At 38.4% G+C, this 23648-nt stretch overlaps 2 protein-coding genes across 22 annotated transcripts; one reads left to right on the top strand and one right to left on the bottom strand.

Annotated features, from left to right (window-relative positions):
- Positions 1 to 3030: 3030 nt before the first annotated feature.
- Positions 3031 to 11397, bottom strand: LOC120103702 (uncharacterized). Of its 18 annotated transcripts, XM_089931050.1 has the most exons (7): positions 11230 to 11360; positions 7128 to 7290; positions 6962 to 7045; positions 6711 to 6821; positions 6509 to 6623; positions 6024 to 6111; positions 3031 to 5949 (listed from the first exon to the last, which is right to left on the bottom strand). In XM_089931050.1, exons 5-7 carry the CDS (start codon positions 6513 to 6515, stop codon positions 4146 to 4148), a joined length of 1899 nt encoding a protein of 632 aa, XP_089787176.1. In that variant the 5' UTR covers positions 6516 to 6623; positions 6711 to 6821; positions 6962 to 7045; positions 7128 to 7290; positions 11230 to 11360; the 3' UTR covers positions 3031 to 4145. The 18 variants fall into 18 exon arrangements, with proteins under 18 accessions (XP_089787176.1, XP_089787168.1, XP_089787175.1 ...); XM_089931042.1 differs by lacking the exon at positions 6509 to 6623 and having other exon boundaries at positions 6024 to 6122; positions 6711 to 6839; positions 11230 to 11361; XM_089931049.1 differs by having other exon boundaries at positions 6962 to 7290.
- A 3861-nt stretch (positions 11398 to 15258) lies between these two features.
- Positions 15259 to 19267, top strand: FSD3 (Fe superoxide dismutase 3). Of its 4 annotated transcripts, none has more exons than XM_008810784.6 (9): positions 15259 to 15522; positions 16513 to 16593; positions 16744 to 16932; positions 17513 to 17684; positions 18057 to 18130; positions 18222 to 18248; positions 18343 to 18366; positions 18583 to 18757; positions 18953 to 19267. In XM_008810784.6, exons 1-8 carry the CDS (start codon positions 15409 to 15411, stop codon positions 18706 to 18708), a joined length of 807 nt encoding a protein of 268 aa, XP_008809006.4. In that variant the 5' UTR covers positions 15259 to 15408; the 3' UTR covers positions 18709 to 18757; positions 18953 to 19267. The 4 variants fall into 4 exon arrangements, with proteins under 4 accessions (XP_008809006.4, XP_088578936.2, XP_017701600.4 ...); XM_088722810.2 differs by having other exon boundaries at positions 15266 to 15522; positions 16516 to 16593; positions 18583 to 18752; XM_017846111.5 differs by having other exon boundaries at positions 15266 to 15522; positions 16516 to 16593.
- The last annotated feature ends 4381 nt before the right edge of the window (positions 19268 to 23648 follow it).

The raw sequence follows: 23648 nt of genomic DNA, 5'->3' as shown, positions 1-23648 counted from the left end.
ACTTTTTTATGCACACGTCAAATCTCAATATAAAATAGGGCACACATCGTCCGTCGGCAATCTTATGGGAATGGATAAAATTTGGTATCGGCAAAAGTAGATTCGAAAGTCATCCAGCAACCATCAAAAAATTATTTTAAGTAAATATAAAGAATCTATGTAGCATAAGTTAACCCAATCTACCCAGCTCATAATTCTATCATCGAAACGATAGTATTAAAAATCTTGACATCACCCGCCGTTAAAATAATTTTATTAGTATTTTTTATTACAAAACTTGTTTCACTAAAAATACTTTTTTTTAAATACTGCCATTAAAATTGATCTTAATCAAATAGAAAATGATGGCTCTCAAAAAATATTCATATATTTTGGAATACAGAAACTGCATGCAAAGAATTATAAATTTTTTTCTCTTATCTAAAATTTTTCTGAATCCAGCAACCGAGCAAACTCCTTAGGTAAGACATATATCATAAAAGTTTTCTGTAGTTGCATATTAATCCACATATCATCTATATTTATGTACATATCCCTGAAATCTGTTGACTAATTATGTTTTGATCCATAGTATGGAAATAAAATAACCTCCAATATTCTCTCAAATGGTGTTAATTTTTATTTTTTGACTAATTTAGCCCCAGCCTCCTCACTCCACAGGTAAGCATTTCTAGCATGATTTAATTATGGACATGTTTTTTTTCTTGGCTCCAAGGCTCCTAAATGCATTCATGCTTTCTATGTTCTCTTTTTCTAGATTCATTGGTAATAAGGACAAGCAGCTAGCGGCATGTCCTCGGGTTCAAAATATATAACTCCACCAGGGGTGGGACACATGTTATTATGGCTTGAGATTTGGCTTAAGAAAATCCACTAAGCCACGCAGCAAGGGAAAACAGTTTTATGAGTGTTGTAGTTACTAGGTTGGATTGTTGTGGTTATTTGATGATCATATATGTCCATCTCTTTGTGATCTAGTAATTGACTTTAATTCAATTTGAGTTGTAGGTCACGGAAGAGCTTAGTTGTGGTTTTTTTTTCCTTTAGGCCAGGATATCCATCACATCATAGTTGATCTAAAACATCAGATTGAGGGAGGCTTTATAAAGTTCAAAGATTTGGTTACGAAGGATATGCGAAAAACAGCGAGCATGAATGCAAAGAAGGATATGAAATTCTCTTCCAGAAGCTCGAAAAAATACAGAAGATAATAGCTGACCCCATAACGTGGATTTATATATTAGCAAATTTGATACTCTATGTACTTTTTCGTCCAAAATAATATGAACCTATGCTTGACTCAAAGGAACTTGGTGTTTGTACTAACTTTTTATTTGAACAACTCAAGCTTAGTGGTGACAGTTGTGCCTTTTGTAAGCTTGTAAACTATGAAATTTCAGGTTAGATCTTAGGTGTTATTAATCTTGTTTTATAATATGCTACTTGGGAAGTTGGAAACTTTAAATAGTTGGGTAAACTGGGGAAGCAGAATTAGATTCCTATGTACGGACTATACTTTGCCACTGGCTTATAATTCTGGAAAAAGCTATGGGGGCGTTTGGTAACCCCAACAGGATCACCATGGTGATCTAAGATCCCCGGTGATCCGAATGCTGGGATGATTTGATCTCCGGTGATCTAAGATCAATATGTTTGATAGACCATGGTCCAGTGATTAAAAATCTCCGGATATCCATGAGTAACTTGTTTAGAATGGTCAAAATCCAAAATCACTGACCACATAATACCACAAATACCTTTGATATATCTTAAATGATTTTTTTATATATTTTTAATTCTCATAAATTAAAAATGTAAGTCAATATACTAATTCCTATAATAGCTCCATAATTATGTCACATATTCTACTTTTAGTAGCCCTTATCATATATTTATTAATAATATAAAATATATTATAATATAAATATTAATATATTTATTAATATGTTAATTATTAATATATTCTATAAAAATATATTTATTACTCCTTTAAATTATTAATCTTACAAAAATATGTTATTTTTCATTATAGAATTAATATTTTTTATTTATACTTATAATAGATTTTTTTAATACTAATAATTATTTTGATTAGAAAAATAAAGTGAATAGGAGTAATATAGTAACATATTAAATATTTTTGTTATATAATTATAAAATATAATAATATATTTCTACTAGAATTTAAAATTATCCTTCAATAATAATAGGATAATAATATGATTAGTAATATATTATAATATAATATATATCATTAATATAATATATAATATCAACATAATATATATATATATATATATATATATATATATATATAACATTGACATAATATATTGATAGTATATTGATATATCAATTTTTCTACTAACTTGAGGGATATTTTTGTCTTTAACTTTCAACCCAGGATCACTGCCATGGGGTGGTCTTGGATTCCTGACCTCAAGGACGGGTACCCCATCACCGAATTGAGAGGTGATTTGAGAAGTGGAGGTGATTTAAGATCACCGCCACGTAGGATCACCATGGTGCAACCAAACACGGTGATCTCATCACATCCACCCATATCACCCTTGATCCTAGAACGATCACCCCATACCAAACGCCCCCTATAGGTCATCCGCTACTGATTGCTCCTAGGTTAATACTGCTAAACCCATAAAGTCAGTTGTGCTTGATCGAGCGGCAGCAGGGCCTGACTAATACCACCAATCTCATCATGTTTGGCATCAACCAACCTCCAATTGCGACATCTCATTTGAAGAGATAAATGATCATTAGCAAGTGAATGGTAACAGTATATTTGTGATGTACATTCAAACAATTCACATACACTCGTGCATCCTCCATCGTACAACAATGTCCACCCCTGCTGGAATGATCATGCATGTAAGCTAAGGAAGTCAATGTAATCGAGCACCTACATTTTCGCATTTAAGATGCAATATAACTACAAATATATTGCACCACATACACAATGATAATAAAATAAAGAGCAAAACCGTATAGGAACTCCCTGGAAAAAATCAATTCCATCAAATCATCAGAAAGAGAATTAGTTTCATCAAATCATCAGTCAGAAAGATAATTACAAATATGATGCTTCTGACATAATCCTGGTGCAGAAAACAGACACCTTGACAAAACCCTAGAAATAGCTATTTTCATCAAATGAGAAGCTAAAGAGAATCAGCTAGGCTTCAGCAAAAATAAAACAAGTTCTGCGTATGGCCGTTACAACAATAAGAGGGAACTGGCTCTCTGGTTAACAGGTAGTTGGTCTTTGGAACATGGGACCACCTCAGATAAATGAAATAAAGTTTAGAATTATAGAGAATCGATCAGACGAGATTACCTAATTTTTCATTTGAGCGCAGATGACTGAGTCCGCATTTTGTTATTATGACTTATTAGCCTGCTTTATGCTGATATATTCACTCAGATTGCTCTGTGCTCGACTGATATATAACAAGTCCAATTCACTCACCGGTAGAAGTCCATGAGAGATCAACCAAGCCTATAGTTCAGAGTTAAAATGGAAACCATCAAATAGAGAAGGAAGAGGAATTTACGTAACAGAAAAATAGACAATATCTGGGGGGCAAAGCAGAAATATAGACAGACAATTGACAAACATCATCACCAGCTGGCCGGTAGGATGACAACAGAACGTGAACCCTGCAAAAACATTGGGTGAAATTTCTCCTTGGTTAAGTTATAAATAAGCTAAGCTAATTCAAAAAGTCAGAATTGTTTTCCTTTATCATCAAGTTACAAAATAATCGGTCTGACAACTTGAGAAGATAAATAATTCAAGTTTACCTGCACATTTAGAGAACTTACCTATTGGCATTTCCTACAAACAACTAATGGAGATAGCTGCTGCTTAATTTACAATTGTCCTGATCCTCCAAATCAAGAGAAGGCAGTCATTATGAAAAAAAAGGGGTGTTCATTTTACATTGAGCTTGCGCGACATCTAATTATAACAAGGATGAAAAATAAAGCAAATGATACATCTATAAGCCTTAGATAAGCAAAAACCTCTTGCAATATCAGGAGAAAAAAACAACACATGCCATGCTTCACAGATGCTTTCCAAAGGTCAAAAGAAGATACCATATAACTTAAACAGATATAACATGAATCTACAACTGTGCTTCACACGTTGCCTTGTTGTGACCAGCCTCCTTGCACCTACTGCAGTGGAGTGGCCTAATACTTGTCTTACGAGGATTAATTCGCTTTCTCTTTCGTCGTCCTGGTGGGCGCTGAGTATGAGGGGGATATGAATTTGCACCAGCTACAGAACTGATGCTCTCAATATCTGGGACTGGGTTGATTGATGCTGAATAGGTCAAACGATAACTTTCACATCTGAAATATCTAGAGCAATAGTCATATGCAGATCTACCAACACGATTAAAGACCGCAATAGCATGCAAGCAAGGCAATCCCATAAGCTGCCACCTCTGGCATGTGCATTCCCAGCTAGCAATATTAACAACGTTTATTGAACTACCATGAACCTCAAATACAGAATCAGAAGAACATACGACAAGAAGCATTCGGGCCTTGGGGATCTCTTTCTGTAATTTTTGCTCGATTGATGGTGTCAGTGTTCCAGCCCATGTGCTAGAAGTTTGCCTACGAGAATCCAAAACATCCTTTATCTTAGCATGCAATGCGCCAATCAACTGCACTATTGTGGACTCATCTTTCACTGCAATCCATCTGCTTAATGATTCTACAATGTTTGCTGAGAGATGATCATAACGTGAACCTCTAAATAAGGAATTCGACCAATGTTCAGGCTTAGTAGACATTACCCATTCAGCAACATCTGTTGAAATATTTTTGATTCTATCAATGCATGTATTAAAGTCATCAACTACATAAGTCTGGGCAGCACTTTTGAAATTGTTGACAATTGCACGCTTATCTTGTTCTGAATAAGAACTCTTCTTCAATTCTGCTTTCAATTCCTCGATTAGATGAAACAGAGAGTAGGCATGGAAACTATCCTCAAAAACTCTAGGCACAGACTCATCTAGGCCCTTCTGTCTGCAAGACACAATCGTTATATTACGAGATGTTGATACTGCATGTTTTAACTGTACTAAGAACCAATGCCAACTATTGTGAGTTTCAGCTTCCACTGCAGCAAAGGCAACTGGGAAGATACCATCATCTCCATCCATCGCAGCTGCACCTAATAACTTCCACTGATTATTTGCTTTTAGAGGAATTCTATCAAGAAAAAGAAGAGGTCGACACCCATGCTCAAAACCATGAAGAGAGGCATGTAAAGAGACAAATACACGACGCACCTTCGAATCAACAGATGCAGCTAATGTGGTTATACTACCAGGATTAGCCTCCATTATTTTTTTACATAAACGAGGCAACTGATTGCATACCTCTTCATGCAAGAAATGAAGCTCTTTCTGGGCAGCCTCTTTTGCATGCCAAGCTTGAGTATAGTTCAAATTAATTCCATAATCTCGATAAATATCTCTTGCAATATCTCTGGGCTTTGACTGTGGATTATCCAGTAATTTTTCCTTTACAATCCTTGCTAACCAATGCCTTGTTGCTCGTTGGTGACCATCATCACCACTTCCAGCTCCACATGTGTGTACATTGTTGAATTTCTTGATTATAAACTTCTGCTTACGAGCTGACCCTGAAGCATGTATCCGCCATGGACAAGTCTCTACAGTGCATTTAACAGTTACGCGAACATTGTCATTCTTTATATATTTGTATGCAAAACCTTTGACAAAAGCATATTTACACAGTTCATCACGAAAGGCTTTCACGTTATCAAATTCTTGCCCGACTTCAGTAATAACACAATCCCAAGGAGCAGACTGTGGTCCAGCATTCTCAGCAGCATCTACAGCTATGATGATAGGGGTGCTTGAGTCAGCTAGGGATCTGTGAGTTGCCCTACAGAAACATGCATTCCAAGTGATTTTGTTCGTGGGATCAAGCAGCTAACCTGAGGAGATCTTATGGCATACCTGTCTTCAATATTGTCATCAGTGACAAATCTCTGCTGTTCAACAATGTCCACATTCGGGGAAGAGGCAGAAAGTGTAACTGAATCAGCTGCAACAATCCTAGTTGCAATGTAAGAATTAAAAAGTAATGCAAGGGAAGAAAAGCATTTAGACAACTCAAAACAAGTACTCACTATTTTCCAATTTTAAGTCTGATCCTGAAAACTTCTTAAACTGGTTTAATTGCAAAAGACCAAAATTACAAGACAGAACCTAGAAAAATTCAGCAGTGGCCATGTATACGTAGCCAACATAATTATGATAGGAAACACAAAATAACATATTAAGAAACCATACTACAAAGGAAAGGTAAAGATACAAGTATATTTGTGATACAGTTCTTCGTAGATCCTAGTCCCCTAATAACTCGAGTAAAGCATATGTTTCATGTTGATACAGAAGATATGAATCAGATATACAAAGCAGAGTGATTTTGTAAAATATACCTCCCATTACTTATTCCTGCAGTGTTTACTTTCAACTGTCTAATATTTTCAGCAGTGGAACCAGTCAACTTTATGGGTATTTGCACCTACTACAGAAATCCTACCCCTAGGCGCCCTAAAAGAGTACAAGTTTATTAATTAAAGTTATTAAACACAATGTAGATAGCAAGAACTTAGAAAGTAATAACTGGAGTATATATACCTTTTGCTACTTCCATTGACAGCTGTAAGCCTCTCTGATCTGACACTGCAGACAGCACCAACTTTGTCAACTATAGAAGTACCTGAGTCAGCTCCAATATTCCTGTGTGCCCTAGAAAAGAATACAGTCCTTGCAAATTCACAACAAAAAGAAAATAGAGGTGCAACTCATGCAAATTAAAGAATGATTGTATTTAGAAACTCATATATCTTTTAAAGGGTGATGAAAACAGAGTATTGTTTCTAGGTTACCTGCTGTCAACCTTACTTGAGATGTATAGGTCTGTTGTTATAGAACCCATATTAAAATCAACCATGCGCCTTAGATCTTTGTCACTAGATATTGTGATAAGAGTTCGTTGGTTGCCTGGAAGAAAGTACTTGATAGACAAGGGACTACTGTCAATATTAAACATACTCGTTAATTCTGATTTGAGATCATCAAACTTCATGTCACGGCTGATATCTATTGCATGAGCTTCTCCACCACTGTAAGAGATAGTTCCATCATCATTTGAGACAAAATCTCCACCAAATTGGCAAACAGCTATAACGGTCCCCTCTACCATGGTTCTGGTCAACTGCATGTGGTTATATATTCAGGTGAAAAATAATAGAAAAATCAATAAACAAATAAAGCACAAAGAAGATATGCCCAGATATAGTATCTTATTATTCAGTTTATGCATTCATAAACTGAAGAGTATGGTATCTATTACCTGCCCACTGCAAATTTATGGTATCCTAGCAACAAGATCATTGGTGCTTTAAGGCACCTTTGAATTTCTTGCTGTGAGAAGTAATGGGCAAAATAACAATTAGCTAAATAGGAGTCCTTTTGCTAGGATAAGCTAGAAGTGATAAATTGAACTCTTATAAACAGTAGAAGAAATGTTGGCTGAAGGCATGATAGGACAAGCTAGAATGTCTGTAGCTTTTCATGAATGCTGGCCCATTCTAGGACAAGCTATTCTAATTTATAATTACTCCAGTACTGTTCACCAACATTTCGAAACATAAGGAGCAGTGATGAACTGTGAAGCTCTAACTACGAAAAAAAGCAAGATATAGACATCACTGAATCATGGTTTATGGATTTATGCATCCTAAAGTTCTTATATGCCATGCCTTCCAAGTTTTTAAAATTTGGTTTTGGTCCCTTTGGTAGAGTATTTTGGTAGTTACAGCAATTTCACTCAGGTTCGGAGTTTCGGCCAAAAAAGCTACAAAAAATCTAAAAAAATAAAAAAAAGGAAAAACAAAATCAAGGTAAATTATTTTCCATCATTTGATTGTATTTTAAATTATCTACGTTCATAACTTATACAGTTCGAGTAGTTTCAAATGAAGTTAAACCATAGGCAAAACATTTTCTATCAGTTTAATTGTGTTTGAAGTTATCTATGATCATTGTTTATATAGTTTGGTAGCTTCAATCTGAAATTAAACTATGTTGAATCGACACTAAATATATTACATGAATGGACCAATATCTTAACTAAATTATAAGATGATATAAAATAATCAAGCACAAACAAACAAGATAAGTACATAGGAGCATAAAATAAATTATGTTTACCTATTTAATACCACATACTATTGCAAGGTGACTGATGCACATAGCAGTGGCCATCATCATTATCATAATGTGGGTGCGAGTATTGATAGTGAGAACAATACACCTGAGATGGCTCCTCACCAGTCCAAGAAGTTATGAAATGTTTTATTTATTATTATAAAAAGAATGCCTTTGAAATAATGTTGTATTTAGTTGTTTAAAGTAATCTTTTTACTGTTCTAAGATAAAGGCCATTAGAAGCCTTGGCCATCAAGAATTATATTTACTACATATCCCTTTTTAACTCAAGAAAAAAGGAAATCCATTAAATATTGGTACTATATAGATGATGTACCTAATAAACAAAGAAATGATAAATATATGACAGAGAACATAAAAAAGCTTTAAAAAAATATTATGGCTAGTTTTAGTCAGTTTAGGCTGAAACTGACCTACTAGACCGGAACTACTCAGTTTCAGCTGAAACTTCACTTGTGGTACATGAGATTTTAATTTTTATTACTGTCGTAAGCTGTAACACTAAGCAGACACCAATATGTTGTACGGCTTTGATTTAACTTGCTTTTTGTAAATGATGGAAATTGCAATGGGTGTTCTTGGTTGCATATAATCCAATTGCCTGAAATTCCAGTTGTTGATTTTTTTTGGTTGTAAATATAAAAGTTACAAGTAGCTTGAGCTTGAACACAATTTGTGCTCTATGAAGACCATGGGTTGAATTACACCAACTTATCACAACTGGCTCATTTATTAGAGCTATATTTGAGTCCAAGTAAAGCTGTTCCCAGTGGAGGTAATGTAATTCCAAGCACAAAAGTCTCGATCCATAGTAACTTCGTCTAGACAACCCTTTCAGCTCTTTAGAAGCGTCTAAAAGATGATTTTCGTATGATAAGCCAAGAAAAGTGCTCATTTCAATTTATGAACCTTAATTGTTTTCCAGAGAAAATTTAATAAATCTCAAGTGATTGAAAGTTCTACTTTAAACATCATCTATAAATCTAGTCAGGAAAACGCACTTCTGCTCCACCAGTATTGCTTCAAGACTTTGCAATCAGCCTCAACTTCATGGTCTAATAACAAAGCTAGTGCTGACTTTTCTCATAATTGGATCCCTGGGGTGGTTACTTCACTATATCACAATCATGAAGCATCCCATCCACCATCAAATAATATGGCCAAGGATCCAATATATCACAACCGAATAGGATTAGTTCTACTTTTTCATGGGCATTATTACTTAAACTAAGAACTGGATCTTGCATGGTGCTTCTATTCTTGTTCTTCATGGCTGTATCCTTCATGATTCTTGTTTCTACCATGTTAAAATCTTCCAACAATCAAACTGCAATCCATTAAGTCTATAAAGCAATCACATTGTCTTCCATCAAATGGGAGGCGACAAATTTATCCACATCTGAACCTTCAATTCTCTATTCCTTATTTAGTGCCCGGTATAATCTATTCCATCTTCATCGCCACTTAATATAGAGAAAAACCTAAGCATATCCTCGTTGTCATCAATATAGTCAAGCAAGTTGTGGTTTTCCTGCATAATCTTACTTAGAGGTTTAAAAAACCTCCATGGTGTTGAATCAATCTACCCTAATACCGTATAATGTAATTCTAAATCAGAAAATCAAATTTAAAAAGATATAATTATGATTTTGGGTCAAAGTTAAATAGAGAATGGATACGTTGTTCATTCGATCTGCACATTCACACACTCTGTGGAAGAAGAAAGGAGGTAAAATCAGAAAATATACTGAATCCAAACAATCTTGAAGAAAATAGATATGACCGAAAAGTAAACTGATATATTTTTATGAGAAAACATTTATGCCCCTAATCCCATTACAATACTATTCAACAATGACAATTTGGCATGTGCAAACACATGAGGCACTTCTAGAACATTCCAAAGATGTCCCCAGAACAATATACCTTACCCTTATTGAGAAGTATCAATGGATACCCTAGCAGCATCCTCTAATGTGAAGCCCTTGTTAATTAACTAATGACCTTTTTTCCATTTTCACTAGGAATCTAACTATGCAAAGTCAATTTTTTTTATTATTAAAAAAATCTTAAAATTTTCCCCATAAAGTCTCTCCCTGTTTCTCCATCTCAATCACATCTTTTACTGACACTACAGCATTCCTTTTCTTCTCACCATATGAGTAGTTTAGATTTGTCTTGACGACAGAGAAATCACATATTGGGTATAAGCGACACATATTAGGAACATGGGGTGTTGCAGAAAATTTGTTTAAGTCAAATCTCCTCTTTGAAGTTCCAATCAGATATTGATATGTTATTGAGTAAAGCCAACATTACTCTTAACAGTTGCCCCAAGGATATCCATCAACAGTACCCATAAAAATAAGAATTGCTAATGTTGTTATATCTAAAAATTAGAAATAATTTGATAGTAATTAAAACCTAACAACTCATTTTTCTACTTTGCAAGCCGCCATAAAATACAGCCAAATCAACCAGTCTTTAGCAGAGTAAGTAGAGGAAGATGGGAAGACCTATTTGTTTTTCACTACAAGATCTTAAACTTTGGCCGTAAAAATACAGATATAAAGCCCTGATATAAACTTACAGCAGAGAAGATTTAATAAAAGAAAACAGCGACATATTAAAGGGGGCTACTTGACCGGAATTAATACTTCCATCAAAAAGAATTGCAAAGAAAGTAAGAAATTATTTCCAGATTAGATACAAAATGACGGGACACATCATCAGACGAGAATCAGACAGTAATCATCGATGATGCATGCAAGAAAGAAAAAGAACCCTTGACTCTTGAATCTCTGATCAGGCATCATTAGGGCATCACCAATCGAATTTCGTAATCGAATCGAAACAGAAGAAATTTAGGTTTTCACGCACAAAAAAAAAAATCTTCTTTTCTTTTTCTTGAGAGAACGTTTACCGCCGAGAGCGTTGCTTCTTCTCCGTTGTTCCACCGCTCTCTCCCCACCCTCGCAGGTTCTCCCTTTCTTTCTCTCTCTCTCTCTCACGAGATCGAAGAACGGGTTCGCGTTTGGACTGGACGACGCTGGTATGGATGTAAATAAATAAAGGCCATGTAGGCGGCGCCGACCTTCTGAAACCGTCGAACCCGTTACCGTCTTTCTTTTTTTTTTCTTTTCAGTTAATTAATTAATATATATATTACAATTATTATTACATAAACTTACTTTACTACACCGACAGCTCATCCGAGTCTCGCGTGAGCACTACCTACTGAGTCACCCATTACCGTTTCGAGGTGCCGACCGCAACGGGTTCGCCGATAACGAAAGAGCCTAGACCCTAGAATACACGATAGAAGGGTGATAAGGCTCGGACCCGATCACCTTTATTTATCGTTACTATATTAAGTAATAAAAGTTATGTATTAGAAAGATATCTTTTAGATATAGTAATTGTAATAGTTATGCCGTTGCAACTTAAATTTCAAACACTCGGTGCATCTGACATTTGATAGATAGGTCCATGTCGTTTGAAATTTGTTACTCCTTTTCAACATCTTTTTATGGACATGTATCAGAAGTATTGTGTGCTCGAAGGACTTCAAATTCCAAAGTTCACCCTTTTGCGATTTGCTAGAATATGTTACTCCTTGCCAAAGTAAGAGAGTTTTCGATTTTGATTCAACTCGCACGAAAAAGTTTTCAGAGTAGAGATGCGATTGTTAACATATGTGCTACTCTTCCATTAATTCTTTTATTAACACTCGGTGCAAAACCAAGATGGTAAATTACTAAATAGGAAAACCACATTCTCGAAGTGTACATCCTTTTCTTGTAAGAACTTCCTAACTCTACATAAATATTCTTGTCTATAGCAATATTTTGCAAGTTTGAATTATATACAACTTTACATGTGTAAAGTCATGATAGGCCAATTGAGTGGATGGATGTCATTAAAGAGGGTGATGGATTCATCAAACTCTCTTAGAATATTTTTGAACTAATATCATGGCAAATTTGCTAGTATCGTTCCTTGTTAGCTAATCAAAATGCAATAAAAACCCTACTTCATCTTACGCTCTACCACTTTTCTCTACCTTCTGAGCAGCGGCCAATCACCGATAGATACTGAATTCGGCCATAAAAGATTCCATGTATTCCCTTTGTTTTGCTATCAAACTCCAACTTCGATGCTGCCTTTGGGAAGCAGGCTTTGAGCCCGAACTCCTCCTTCTTTTTTTTTTTTTTGTTGGTTGCTTTTTGCTAAGACGGGTGGATTATACCTGACGAGAGTACGAATGCATCCAATAAAATCAAAAAATAAAATCCTCGGAGTGTTAGGAACAATTCCCCATCGCCAGCCCACAAGGTACTACCGGAATGACTGTCTATATAAGCAGCCATCTAATCTGCACCTCCATTAGTTTCATAGAAAATATGCTTAGCCTGAAAGGCCTCTCCATCCTTCAACATTGCCAAGATATCTTGGAGTAAAAGGTACTAAACTCTCTCTTTGAGAACTTATCCCACTACGTGTGCATGTAACAAAGAGATGGAGAGAAAGAGAGATGGAAGGCAATGGAGAGAATTTGATTGCTAATGGGACGCAGGAGAGATCTATGGAGGAGGGAACCGCTGTGTTTCCGAGAGAAGAGGAGCGTTCTATTTCAAGCCATGGCTATGAAAATTTTGACAAGGCTGTGGCTTGAGTCTCTCGGTTTCCTTCTTTCAAAAGGCAAGACTTCCTCCTATATTTTGTAAGCCCATTCCTTCTTTTTTCTTTCTCATTCTCGCGTCCAAATTTTTTTAGAGTTGGATAAAATGTATACTCTAATGTTGTTGTTTTTTTTTTGTTTTTTTTTTATGTTAGCTTGAGTTTGCTTGAGATTCCTATTTCCAATGAATTGAATTCTGTGTTTGGAATTTCCACTTGATGGTATAGTGACAAAATTCTTTTCTTTGAGAAAGAATCAAATATAGTTGTAGTTTTTCAATAGATATATGTATTGTTGTGATTTCTTTCTCTATTTTCATAAAAATATGTCGTTCTTGGCTGGCCTATGGCAATTTGACCATTCTTATTTTCAATATTTGACCTATTGAATTTGAAATCCCTCCCCCCCAGAAAAGCTCCGGTCTTTTTCGGGTACAAGCTTGATGATGGTATACAAATAGGGTGGTCTAAGTGAAATGGAATCGTAAGCAAAATAGGGAGATCTATTAGAAGAATAATGTGTCCTTTTTATGTTAACCATTGCTAATTTCTTGCAATTCTTGGTGGAGATTATTTCTATTTTCAATGCAAAATTAGGGGCTGATATTTAATATTATTGCAGAAATTATAGATCATGAGAAGTGGTTGCACTTGCATCTGCTCTCCTCCCTTAGGAAAGCGGGCTTCAAGTTTGATCATTTTAAATAAACTTATCAGCATTTTGTGCATCATTTAATGTTTGGTATAACTATAAATTTTGCTTCTCTCTACATCCTGCTTTTTTTTTAAATTCAATTAAATCCTGGTGGATAGCATGGGTTGCTTCATAGTGCCATATGAAGCTCAACTATATGGTATATTGCTGATTTGAGATTTCATAATTCTTAATTTGAGAATGATTCTTAAGCGAAAAAGATAAACCGAATCACTAGTTGCTTGATTTGCATAACTTCTTAAATTAAAAGGCCATTATTACATCTCAAAGTTTAAGATAGAGTTAAAATATGAACTATTCTGCACCACCACCCCAACAAAAGAAAAACTAAATATGTATGCTTTCCTTTTCCTTCCAATGTAATCAAATAAAAAATATCCATGAACAGAGAAAGAAAAAGAATCTCATTTGAGTAGTGCTAAGGGGCACAACCATGGTGCCAAAATCTTTCGAATAGAATTTCGTATCATGTTTCATGGTGGGATTGGTGTCATACAGAGTAGGTGCAAGACATCGCAAGGTTATGCGATTTCCATTATGCCATGCCGGTGCCGATTCAAAGAAAAAAAAGAAGCTTTTCCATACCTCGCTTGGTGGAGCATTATAGCATTTTTATCACGTACAGTAGAAGCTTTTTTATTATTTTTATTTCTACTTATTAAAAGTCAGACTTCCAAGCAGATGCATGCAATTTTGCCGAGGAGTTGCTTTTTTTTATTATTATTTTTATACGAGGAGAAGAGAAAAATAAAAAAAACCTGCAGGCTCGTCGAGATCCCGTCGCATGCTTGATGTCATTTGGGCTCTTTCTTGCATACGCTCAGACGGTGGGTTCGCGCCCCCAAACTCGGCGGGTGGTTGTTGGGGGACCTATACTGCTTATTAAATCTGGCTGGCCAGAAATATCTGAACTTTTGATAAGAGCAGCCCTTCACCGAGGTTTGTTGTGAAGCGGGCCCAGATACAGGCAAAAGAAAATATCTATGTAGATCCGTCGGATCAGCTTTTAACAGCTCGGAGCATATAGGGCTCTACCTCTGCTCATGTAGAGTTTCGGATAGTGTCTTTCATGTGGGAGTTCCCACGCCCGAGTTTCCTCAAAGTCAAATTTGATAGATGCGTGCTAGATGGTGGTAGAAGGGGAGGTGCTAGCTTTGTCGTCAGAGGCCCGAATTTTAGAATGGTTATTGCTGGTGGTTGCGAGATCTTCGATACGTCAATTTTGGGGGCTGAACTGAGGGCAGCATGGGCCGATCTGGACCATGCTCGGCACATGTTCCGGGCTAGAGCAATTATGCTTGAGGGTAATTTGGCTATGATGATTTGCTGGATCCAGAAAGGCATTGACGGCATGTGTGGGTTTTACTTCTTGCTTCGTGACATCCGGACCATGGTTGATGATGACATAGCATTATAGATGCTCTATAGATTGGAAAGAGTTAGTTGCCTTATTTGCTTATTATTATTATTATTATTATTATTTTTAGATATATACATATTAGAACGGTATAAATTGTCTACTTCATCGTTAAAAAATAAAAACAAAAAGAAAGGACCCGAGCCGCCGGTACCCGGTCTGACTTCAATCGCGGCTCGAAACCGCTCCCATCCCGGCATCTCCTCACCCGCACACCGCCTCCTCGTTACCTGATCTCCATCGACAGACCCTTCACCAAGTCCAGTCGCAGAGGGAGGGAAGAGAGACAAATGGGGTTTCACCTGCTGTCTCCAAGCTGCTGCTGCGGCTACCAACCTTCGCCTCCAATCTCTCATGGCCTCCTCCGTTTCAGGCCCGTTACCGGCATCCCTAAGCCCAGTCCGGTACGCATCACAACATTAAATTCATCCACTAGTTTCCCATATAACCCACACTTCTTCTCCTTTTGTTGGGAACTTGGAATCGATGCTTTTAGAAGGTGACAGTGTGTTGTCCTTGCCTGGTGATAGAGTATTTATTATTCGAGGATTAATTGCCACCGGTAACGGGTTTGTGTTTGCCGAGATTTCTAGGACGACTATGAAGTTGTGAATGCAAGGGTTTAATGCTATGTGATTCTTCCTCACCTCCATCGCTAAGACGGTTTGAAAAGAGCATAGCTCTCTTGGGACAATAGTCGAACAGATGGAATACAAAGTGAAAGCCCTGGACCGTATCGGCACAAAGTCTATCTCAATGTCCTTGGAGTTGCTAGGGCTATTGCGCAAAGGTCCAATGAGGTTTCCTGTCTATCATGAGCACGAGTAACTGCGTATGTTACGACCTTAAATAGCTCGGCTGGTTTCATTTTTTAATTGGCACCATCCGTCTGCTATTCAGGTCCAGATTCAGAATATTCTCATATTTAACAGTACTAATATCCGCACACGAATCTCCACGTTTTCTTCAAAGTCTAGATAACTGCCTAGCATTTATATTCCACCCTAAGTTTTATTCTATATTGCTATTTTTATCATGTCCTGGTTTAGTTTGGAATGGCTTATGGTAGGCCTTTGGGTTTTCTTGATGCACGTAAGGTAAGATAATGTCACGTTAGCTTTCTTCTTCTGTGGTATGTCTTTTCCTCTTGCTGCTGATACATCTCTCTCCCCACCCCTAATGGCTGCTTTCATCAGTTCTGTGGCAAGTATGATATACAGCATGACTATATGTGCTATAGTTCTTACGAATCTATCTGTATTCTGTAGAATAATTCTGTAGCCTATAGCTATTGTTTGTTCCGAGGTGCCATGAATATCTCTCGACCTGCTCATTTTCTCTGCGAGCTTCCATTCTGCAATTCTATTCATAATCCTTTTGTTGAATATCTACAGCAGAAAGGGCAGTTACACCAATCTCGAAGAGCTTCCAAAGTTTTGGCCTACTATGGCCTTACAACCCCTCCATATAAACTAGTAAGCGACATTATTTTGCTTTGGTTATCTAAAGCGGTTCTGTTCACTTTGGTTTGTAACTGCTGTCTGCCATCTTAAGACATATAACTTATTCGGTATACCTTGATCAATACTCCTGATGTTAGTTGTCTTGCATGTTTCTCTTTCTAGGATGCTTTGGAACCATACATGAGCCAGAGGACTCTGGAATTACACTGGGGAAAACATCATAGAGACTATGTGGATAGTTTGAATAAGCAGCTTGTGAAAAGCCCATTATATGGCCACACCATGGAGGAATTGATTAAAGTGACATACAACAATGGCAACCCGTTACCAGAATTCAACAATGCTGCTCAGGTCATTCTAGCTTCTGGGTCATCTAGTGTTGTTGAAAAATGATGATGTTTTTTACATTTTTATCTTTGGATTGTCTCCATTCAGTCTCCTTTAACTTTTTTTAGTTGTGGTCAGATTTTCTTTTTCCTGAAGGGTTCTGTAAACGTAGGTTCATATTGTCATCTAAAGCTTCTGAAAAATGATGATTTTTTTACTATTTTATCATCTGATCATCTCCATTTAGTCTTCTATATATATATATATATATATATATATATTTGTGGAGATCAGATTTTCCTTTTTCTTAAGAGTTCTATAAATGTAACTCGATGTTGTCATTTAAGGTGTTGAAAAAATGATGATGTTTTTTTTTTTTACATTTTTATCATTAGATCTTCTCGTCTCTGTTAACTTCCTTGTTGAGGTCAGATTTTCTTTTTTCCTAAAGAGTTCTATATATAAATGTAAGTTGATTGTTCTCTCAACTTTCGCAATTTGTAGCAAATATTTTTCTTTCACAGTATTGTATTTTATTTTGCTGAGCATGTGGAATAAGTTTTGCGGATATTTTGGTGGTAAACTTGGATTTGGCATCATTCAGGTCTGGAACCATGACTTTTTCTGGGAGTCAATGCAATCAGGTGGTGGAAAATTGCCTCAGGGAGGTGTGCTTCAGCAAATTGAAAAGGATTTTGACTCATACTCTAATTTTAGAGATACGTTTGTAGAGTCAGCCATGGCGCTATTTGGATCTGGTTGGGTGTGGCTTGTCTGTGAGTAATATTTACTTTGGTCACTATCGCTAGCCTATTAAATTTCTGATTTAAATCACTGAAGAGATTCACTTTTAACGTTACCATGCTGTAAGTCTGACTAGCAAGAATCCACAGATAACCCTCAGCCTTTTATGATCATTTTTCATAAAGAAAATCAGTATATATCTCAGTATTACCTAGTCTTTGAGGAAGATTTTGCTGCCAATTTGCTGAACTTTGTATACTTGATATGGTCTTTAATAGTTCAACTGACTTATGTTTCATTCACGATATGTTTCTGCTAAAGTGATACCACACATTTTTAACATCTTTGTGTTGTCATGACACTGTTTGACTTACAAGTCATTCTGTTTTTATTGCTTGTTTCAGTGAGAACGGAAGAAAAAAGGCTCTCTGTTGTTAGAACATCAAATGCCATTTGTCCGCTCGTATGGGGTGATATTGTATGTTAAGCTTCAGCAGCTCAATCCTTGAATGCTTCCGATATTTCTCGCATAACTGACCTGAATCAAATCATTCATTTCTTTCTTGCAGCCAATCATCGGTCTGGATATGTGGGAGGTAACTAAAGCTGAATCTTTTGTTTCAGTTTTGAGGATCATTCATGCAACAAGCACTAACGAACTTGCTTTTGTTTTCTCTTCTATTGTGACAGCACGCATACTACCTAGACTACAAGGTATTCTAAACCTTATGTGCTAGCTAGGACTTCACCTTTAAAAAAGATATATTTGTTGCATCAAATTTATTTTTCTATCAACATTACATTGCTAAGCATTGGAAGACCATGTTGGAATTAGGTCACTCTAGATGCATTACCTAATGAATACTGTATAGAAAAATTTTAATATTAAATCTGCTTGGATATGTCTAACTTAAAAAAAAAATTGAGCAGGATGACAGAGAAAAATACATAAACACCTTCATGGACAATCTTGTGTCCTGGCATGCAGCTACAGTACGCATGCTTCGTGCTGAGGCATTTGTAAATCTCGGGGAGCCCAAGATTCCAGTTGCATGAGATGTTTAACTATCTACTTCTTTGTGAAAATTTCTCTTCAACAGGTGAGGTGAGATCTCCTTCTACAGAAAAAAAAAATGCTGACAATCTACTTCTCAGTGAAATGTGTTGCTATATGTCCCACCAGTATCCCAAAACAAAAGTTGGCTCTTAAACTGCCAAGCTGAAGTTACAAACTGTTCCACCATATTTGCAATCATAATGTTTGCAAATGGTGCTAATATCTTTTTTTAATTAATTTCAGGATGAAAATGTTCGGGCCATTCGTTGACCTATTGAGTATTCTCATGAAGACACGTCGAGCTTTTGGTAGAAAATAAACTGAAGGTCGTATGTAAAGTATGGAGAAAGTGCACCGGCTCCCATACCACCTAGACTTCCAGAAATGCATTGATTCCTGTATGTTTCCTCAGGTTTCAGTGTATAGTTTCCTCTTCGATGTTATTCATTTGTTGATTGCGGAACTCGGGCATGTTGTATATGTATCGATGATCTTTCAAGGATTCAAGGTTTAAGAATGCTTCTTGTGAAACTTATATAACATGTTTTGTTTTGATAATTTGTAGCCCGTTCTTTTGAATAGCGATCAGGCTCACTTTTATGTGAAGTTTATATTATAGTGTTAGACATGGCATCCAAATTCCATCAGTTAATCATAAAACAGAAATTATAAAAGCCAATCATCGATCACTAATCAAACCATCAACCAAGACGCCAGAGTCTCATCTAACGATGCCCCTGCCGATCGTCATATTGAAGGAAGGGGGACATGCAACCCACCACCTCAAAGTCAAGGTCGCAGACGTGCTTCAACTCACCCTTCTGGAGTTCCCAGGAGAATATCTTCCCATTCATGGCATGCAAGAACACCACATGGCAATCCAAGCAATCGAATCCCATCATATTGGCGCTGCTGTAAAAGTTGCCCGGCATTCCGAAGAGTTTTTATGGACATCAAAAGAAGATATTTCCCAACCTCTTTATTTTTTGCTTTCTCTTAATTTGGCAGAATGTATTCGAGAGCTATATGAATTACCATTTTCACTAAAAATAAAAAATAAAAAAAAATAAAAAAGAAGCTGAAAAAACAAACGAAGCACGAGATTGGTCAGCAGCAGGTCCCCTCTCGCCAGGGGCCAGAGGCTCACGTCGTGTTCCAAACGCCAAGGTTGGTTCCTCGACTTGTCGAGGAGAGCCCCAGGTTTGGATGCGAGGGGAGCGGCGGTCGAAGACCGCATAGCGGAGACGGCCCTCCGACCGGCTTAGACATGCGTGGTGGCCGATCCTCTCCACCGGCAATTCCACGACGGAGAAGCACGACGTGAAAACATCGTAGCTTAGCAGGTGGGTTTCACTGTAAAACCAATGGAGCACTCGATCGTCGATGGCGACTCCGGATGGGTCTGGCCAGTACTTGGACGTGCTTCCGAAGTCGTGCGGATGGGATTCGGGCACAGACTGTTTCCACTCTCCAACGGTGGAAGAGAAGGTTTGCACTGCAAGCGTCGGCCCGATCCGAATCACCTTGAAGCCAAGAGGAGTTGCAGTAGAAGAAGCACTCTGATGGACGAACCCGATGGCCCAGCGCCGAGAGACATGGCCGGTGAGCCGTCCACTCCTGGGTCGCGAGGTTGAGGACGTGGAAGGATCTGCCGTTAGAGGCGCCGAAGAGGAGCAGATGTCGACTGGAACCCACGAGACTTAGATTGTCGACGGGGAGAGTGATGTCGAACGCGAACTTGGTGACTGATTCGGCGGTGGCGATGAACCTGGGCGGCGTGTGTGGCGGGTGCCGGTTGCAGAAGAAGCCAAGCATGGGAGGGCGTGTCGAGCGGTAGCAGCGGAGGAAGAAGGGGTCGGAGGTCAGGCGGAGCCATGCTTTGGACGCGAGCCCGCATCGGAGGAGGGAGTCTCGAGGAAGTTTGAGAAAGATCTGAATTGAGATGACGTCGACGGGGATCTTCTTCATGAGAAAGGGAAGGGAAGGCGTTTCTCTGGTCGACATCTTGAGGACCATTAATGATGCAGGACGGCTACAGGGAAGAGAGGAAAGGAAGAGGAAGAAGAGGCGGGAGGAGGAGAGAAGAGAAAGCAAGTTCATCAACTTGTTTCATATATATATATATATATATACACACACACACACACACATACATATACATCATATATACATATATACTGTTGGGGGGGGGGGGGGGGGGGGGGGGGGGGGGGGGGGGAGGAAAACCCGGGTCATATCGCCACGGAGGCGCTCGGCCAAAGAGCGCCAACCAGAGACGCTCGGCTAAAGAGCGCCAACCAGAAAGATGCTCGGCCAAAGAGCGCCGACCAGGAAGGCACCTAACTAGAAAGCGCCGACCAGAGAGAGCACTAAGAGGCGCTCGACCAAAGGGCACCGACCAGAGGGGTGCTCGGCTAGAGAGCGCCAATCCGAAAAGGCCCAACCAAAGCACCAAGTAGGGACGCTCGGCTAGAAAAAGCCGACCAGAGGACGCCGACCAGAAAAGCGCTCGCCCAAAGGGCGCCGACCAGAAGTACTAGAAGCAACCCCGCCACAGGGCGCCCCGCTGGGCGACCAGCTCGGCTCGGCACCCCCGCCGAGCCGATGTCTTAACCAATACTCATCTCCACCTAACCTTTGTGAAGGATCTGACGGCTATAACCTGCCACCATCTCTGAGCCGTCAAGGCACGAGATCTCCGCAGGTATTCTGGCACAACCTGTCATTAATGCATGAGACCCCCTCAAGTCTCCGATGCACTCAGTCATTTAATGAACACGGCCCAAGACGATCTCCGGATCACTGAACCATCAGAGCGTATGGCTCTTTCTGACCGCCGGTTCACTCGGCAATAAATGCACTTACCATCTACGAACCCCAGGCCCACTACGGCCGACGGTTCAACCACTCCAACGGGTCTGATCAACCACGACAACTCCCTGACCCCGGCCTGATTCGGCCTTATTCTCCACTACGCCATTAATGGGCCAAATCGTGCCCAATTATCACGAAAGAAGACAAATTCCCCTGTCACCTCCCAGGTAACATAATGCCCTTCTATAAAAGGGAACCTGGGAGGAAAGAGGAGGGGGACCGGAAAAGGAAGAAAACAGCACAGACACAATTGAACACAATATTCTCTTTATTTTCTCCACATATCTCTTCCTTGCTCTCTCCACATATTGGCCCCCTCTGACTTAAGCATCGGAGGGCCGGCGCCGGAGAGCCCGGCCACCGGCTTTTTTGCAGGACAGGACAGGACGCACTCTTCTCCGCTCTCTCATCCCCACGGAGGACGCAGTCGGCCGGCGCACCGCCGTCCGCCCTCCCGGCAGCGGAGCTCCTCCTCCCCTGGTTTCGCGGCGGCCCCCGGGTCCAATTTCCAGCAACATATACATATACATATATACATATATACATATATAGTTATATACATATACATATACATATACATATATAGTTATATACATATACATATACATATATATATATATATATATATATATACACATACATACAACTTGTATGTATGTATGTATAGAGAGAGAGGATCAAGAAATAATAAAAAAATTTCTAAAAAAAACAATCTTAAAAAATCCTAAACTCACAGCATACAAATAAGCCCAATCAACATAAAATAAACAAAATAACATAACATAAAATCAATCTAGCCACCATGAAACTGGCTAGACCATTCTTCTGCAACGACCGTGGCTCCGTATAACAGGCGGTCCGGTACCGGTGTCCGCACCAATTAATGTGTCATTGCATGATTTTATATATAATTGTATGAGGAGATGATCATGAGCTGAGATTTTGAATCATTTTTTTCTGAGCTGAGATCTGTTCTTGCCGATCGAAGCTTAGGATTTTAAAGAAAGAATCTTTGGAAAGGAACGTAGAACGATATCCTGATTGGAGAGACTTTTAAAAGGTTTCTTTAATAAAACTTGATATCTTTTTTCTTTCGGAAAGTAGCGGCTTGTGACTGGGGTTGTATTTTTCGTGCGAAAGAAGGATTCTTCTTCCTTCGCGCAAACCCACCGTTGGATCACCCAAAATGCGCTACGAAGTCCATCACTACCTATGTCCATATAATATGTAAACTAAAAGCATGCAATACACGCATACATGGTTGCACTGATTTACATGATGATGATTTTGTATTAGTTCTAAGATTTTTTTTTTCGATGAAAAATACTAGTTCTATAATCTTCATATTAAATTGGGCTTGTTGTAGGTATCCCTGATTCAGCCTTGAAAGTTTCTTGTCTCATAAAATTTCAGATGCTGATGGTAGACAAGCAGAAGCAAAATTCATATGGTGGTAGACAAAGGACATCATTCTAATGATACTAGGGCAGATAAGATGGTCAATGATCCAAAAAAAAACCTATAAGTGAAAGGGCTGAAAGATAAACCCTGTAGTTCTGATGTCAGACCAAAAGAAGGTATATCACTGTCCCTAGTCTTCAACATTACGAAATTATAGCCTCCTTGCTTTGTCAAGCTGGTTCTGATATTTCTGTTGCTCCATTGACAGTGAGTGAAGCTGCTCCTGTCCCAAACCAAGCTGCTGCGCGGAAGCTTCTGCAGAAAATGAGCCAGCCGTCACATGGAGACAAGCATTCTAGGGTTCACAAACACAGACACAGAAGCAGACAAGAGGAGTCTCCAGTTTTTAACTTTAGATGAACAGGGAAGAGGAAAGGCATTAACTCGAAGCCCATAGTGAGGGGGGAAGTCCAAGATGTTAGCTGTGATGAGGAGCTAGCTGTGATGGACCTCAAACTCTTCTCTTCCAGTTTATTTGCCCTTTCATAGTCCTTTCCTAGGCTCGGTTTGAGCCCATGGTGCTCATGGTGGTCCTTTCATGTGGAGGCATGGCTTGTCTTCCCATTGGATAAGCAACTGATCCGCATTCAAGCGAGACAAGTAG

This window comes from Phoenix dactylifera, chromosome 5 (assembly GCF_051530095.1).
Source record: "Phoenix dactylifera cultivar Ajwa chromosome 5, Ajwa_hap1_PhDact_Kaust_v1.1, whole genome shotgun sequence".
NCBI classification, from domain to species: domain Eukaryota; kingdom Viridiplantae; phylum Streptophyta; class Magnoliopsida; order Arecales; family Arecaceae; genus Phoenix; species Phoenix dactylifera.
The sequence above is the reverse complement of the archived record's forward strand: the minus strand, read 5'-3'. Positions and strand labels throughout refer to the sequence as shown.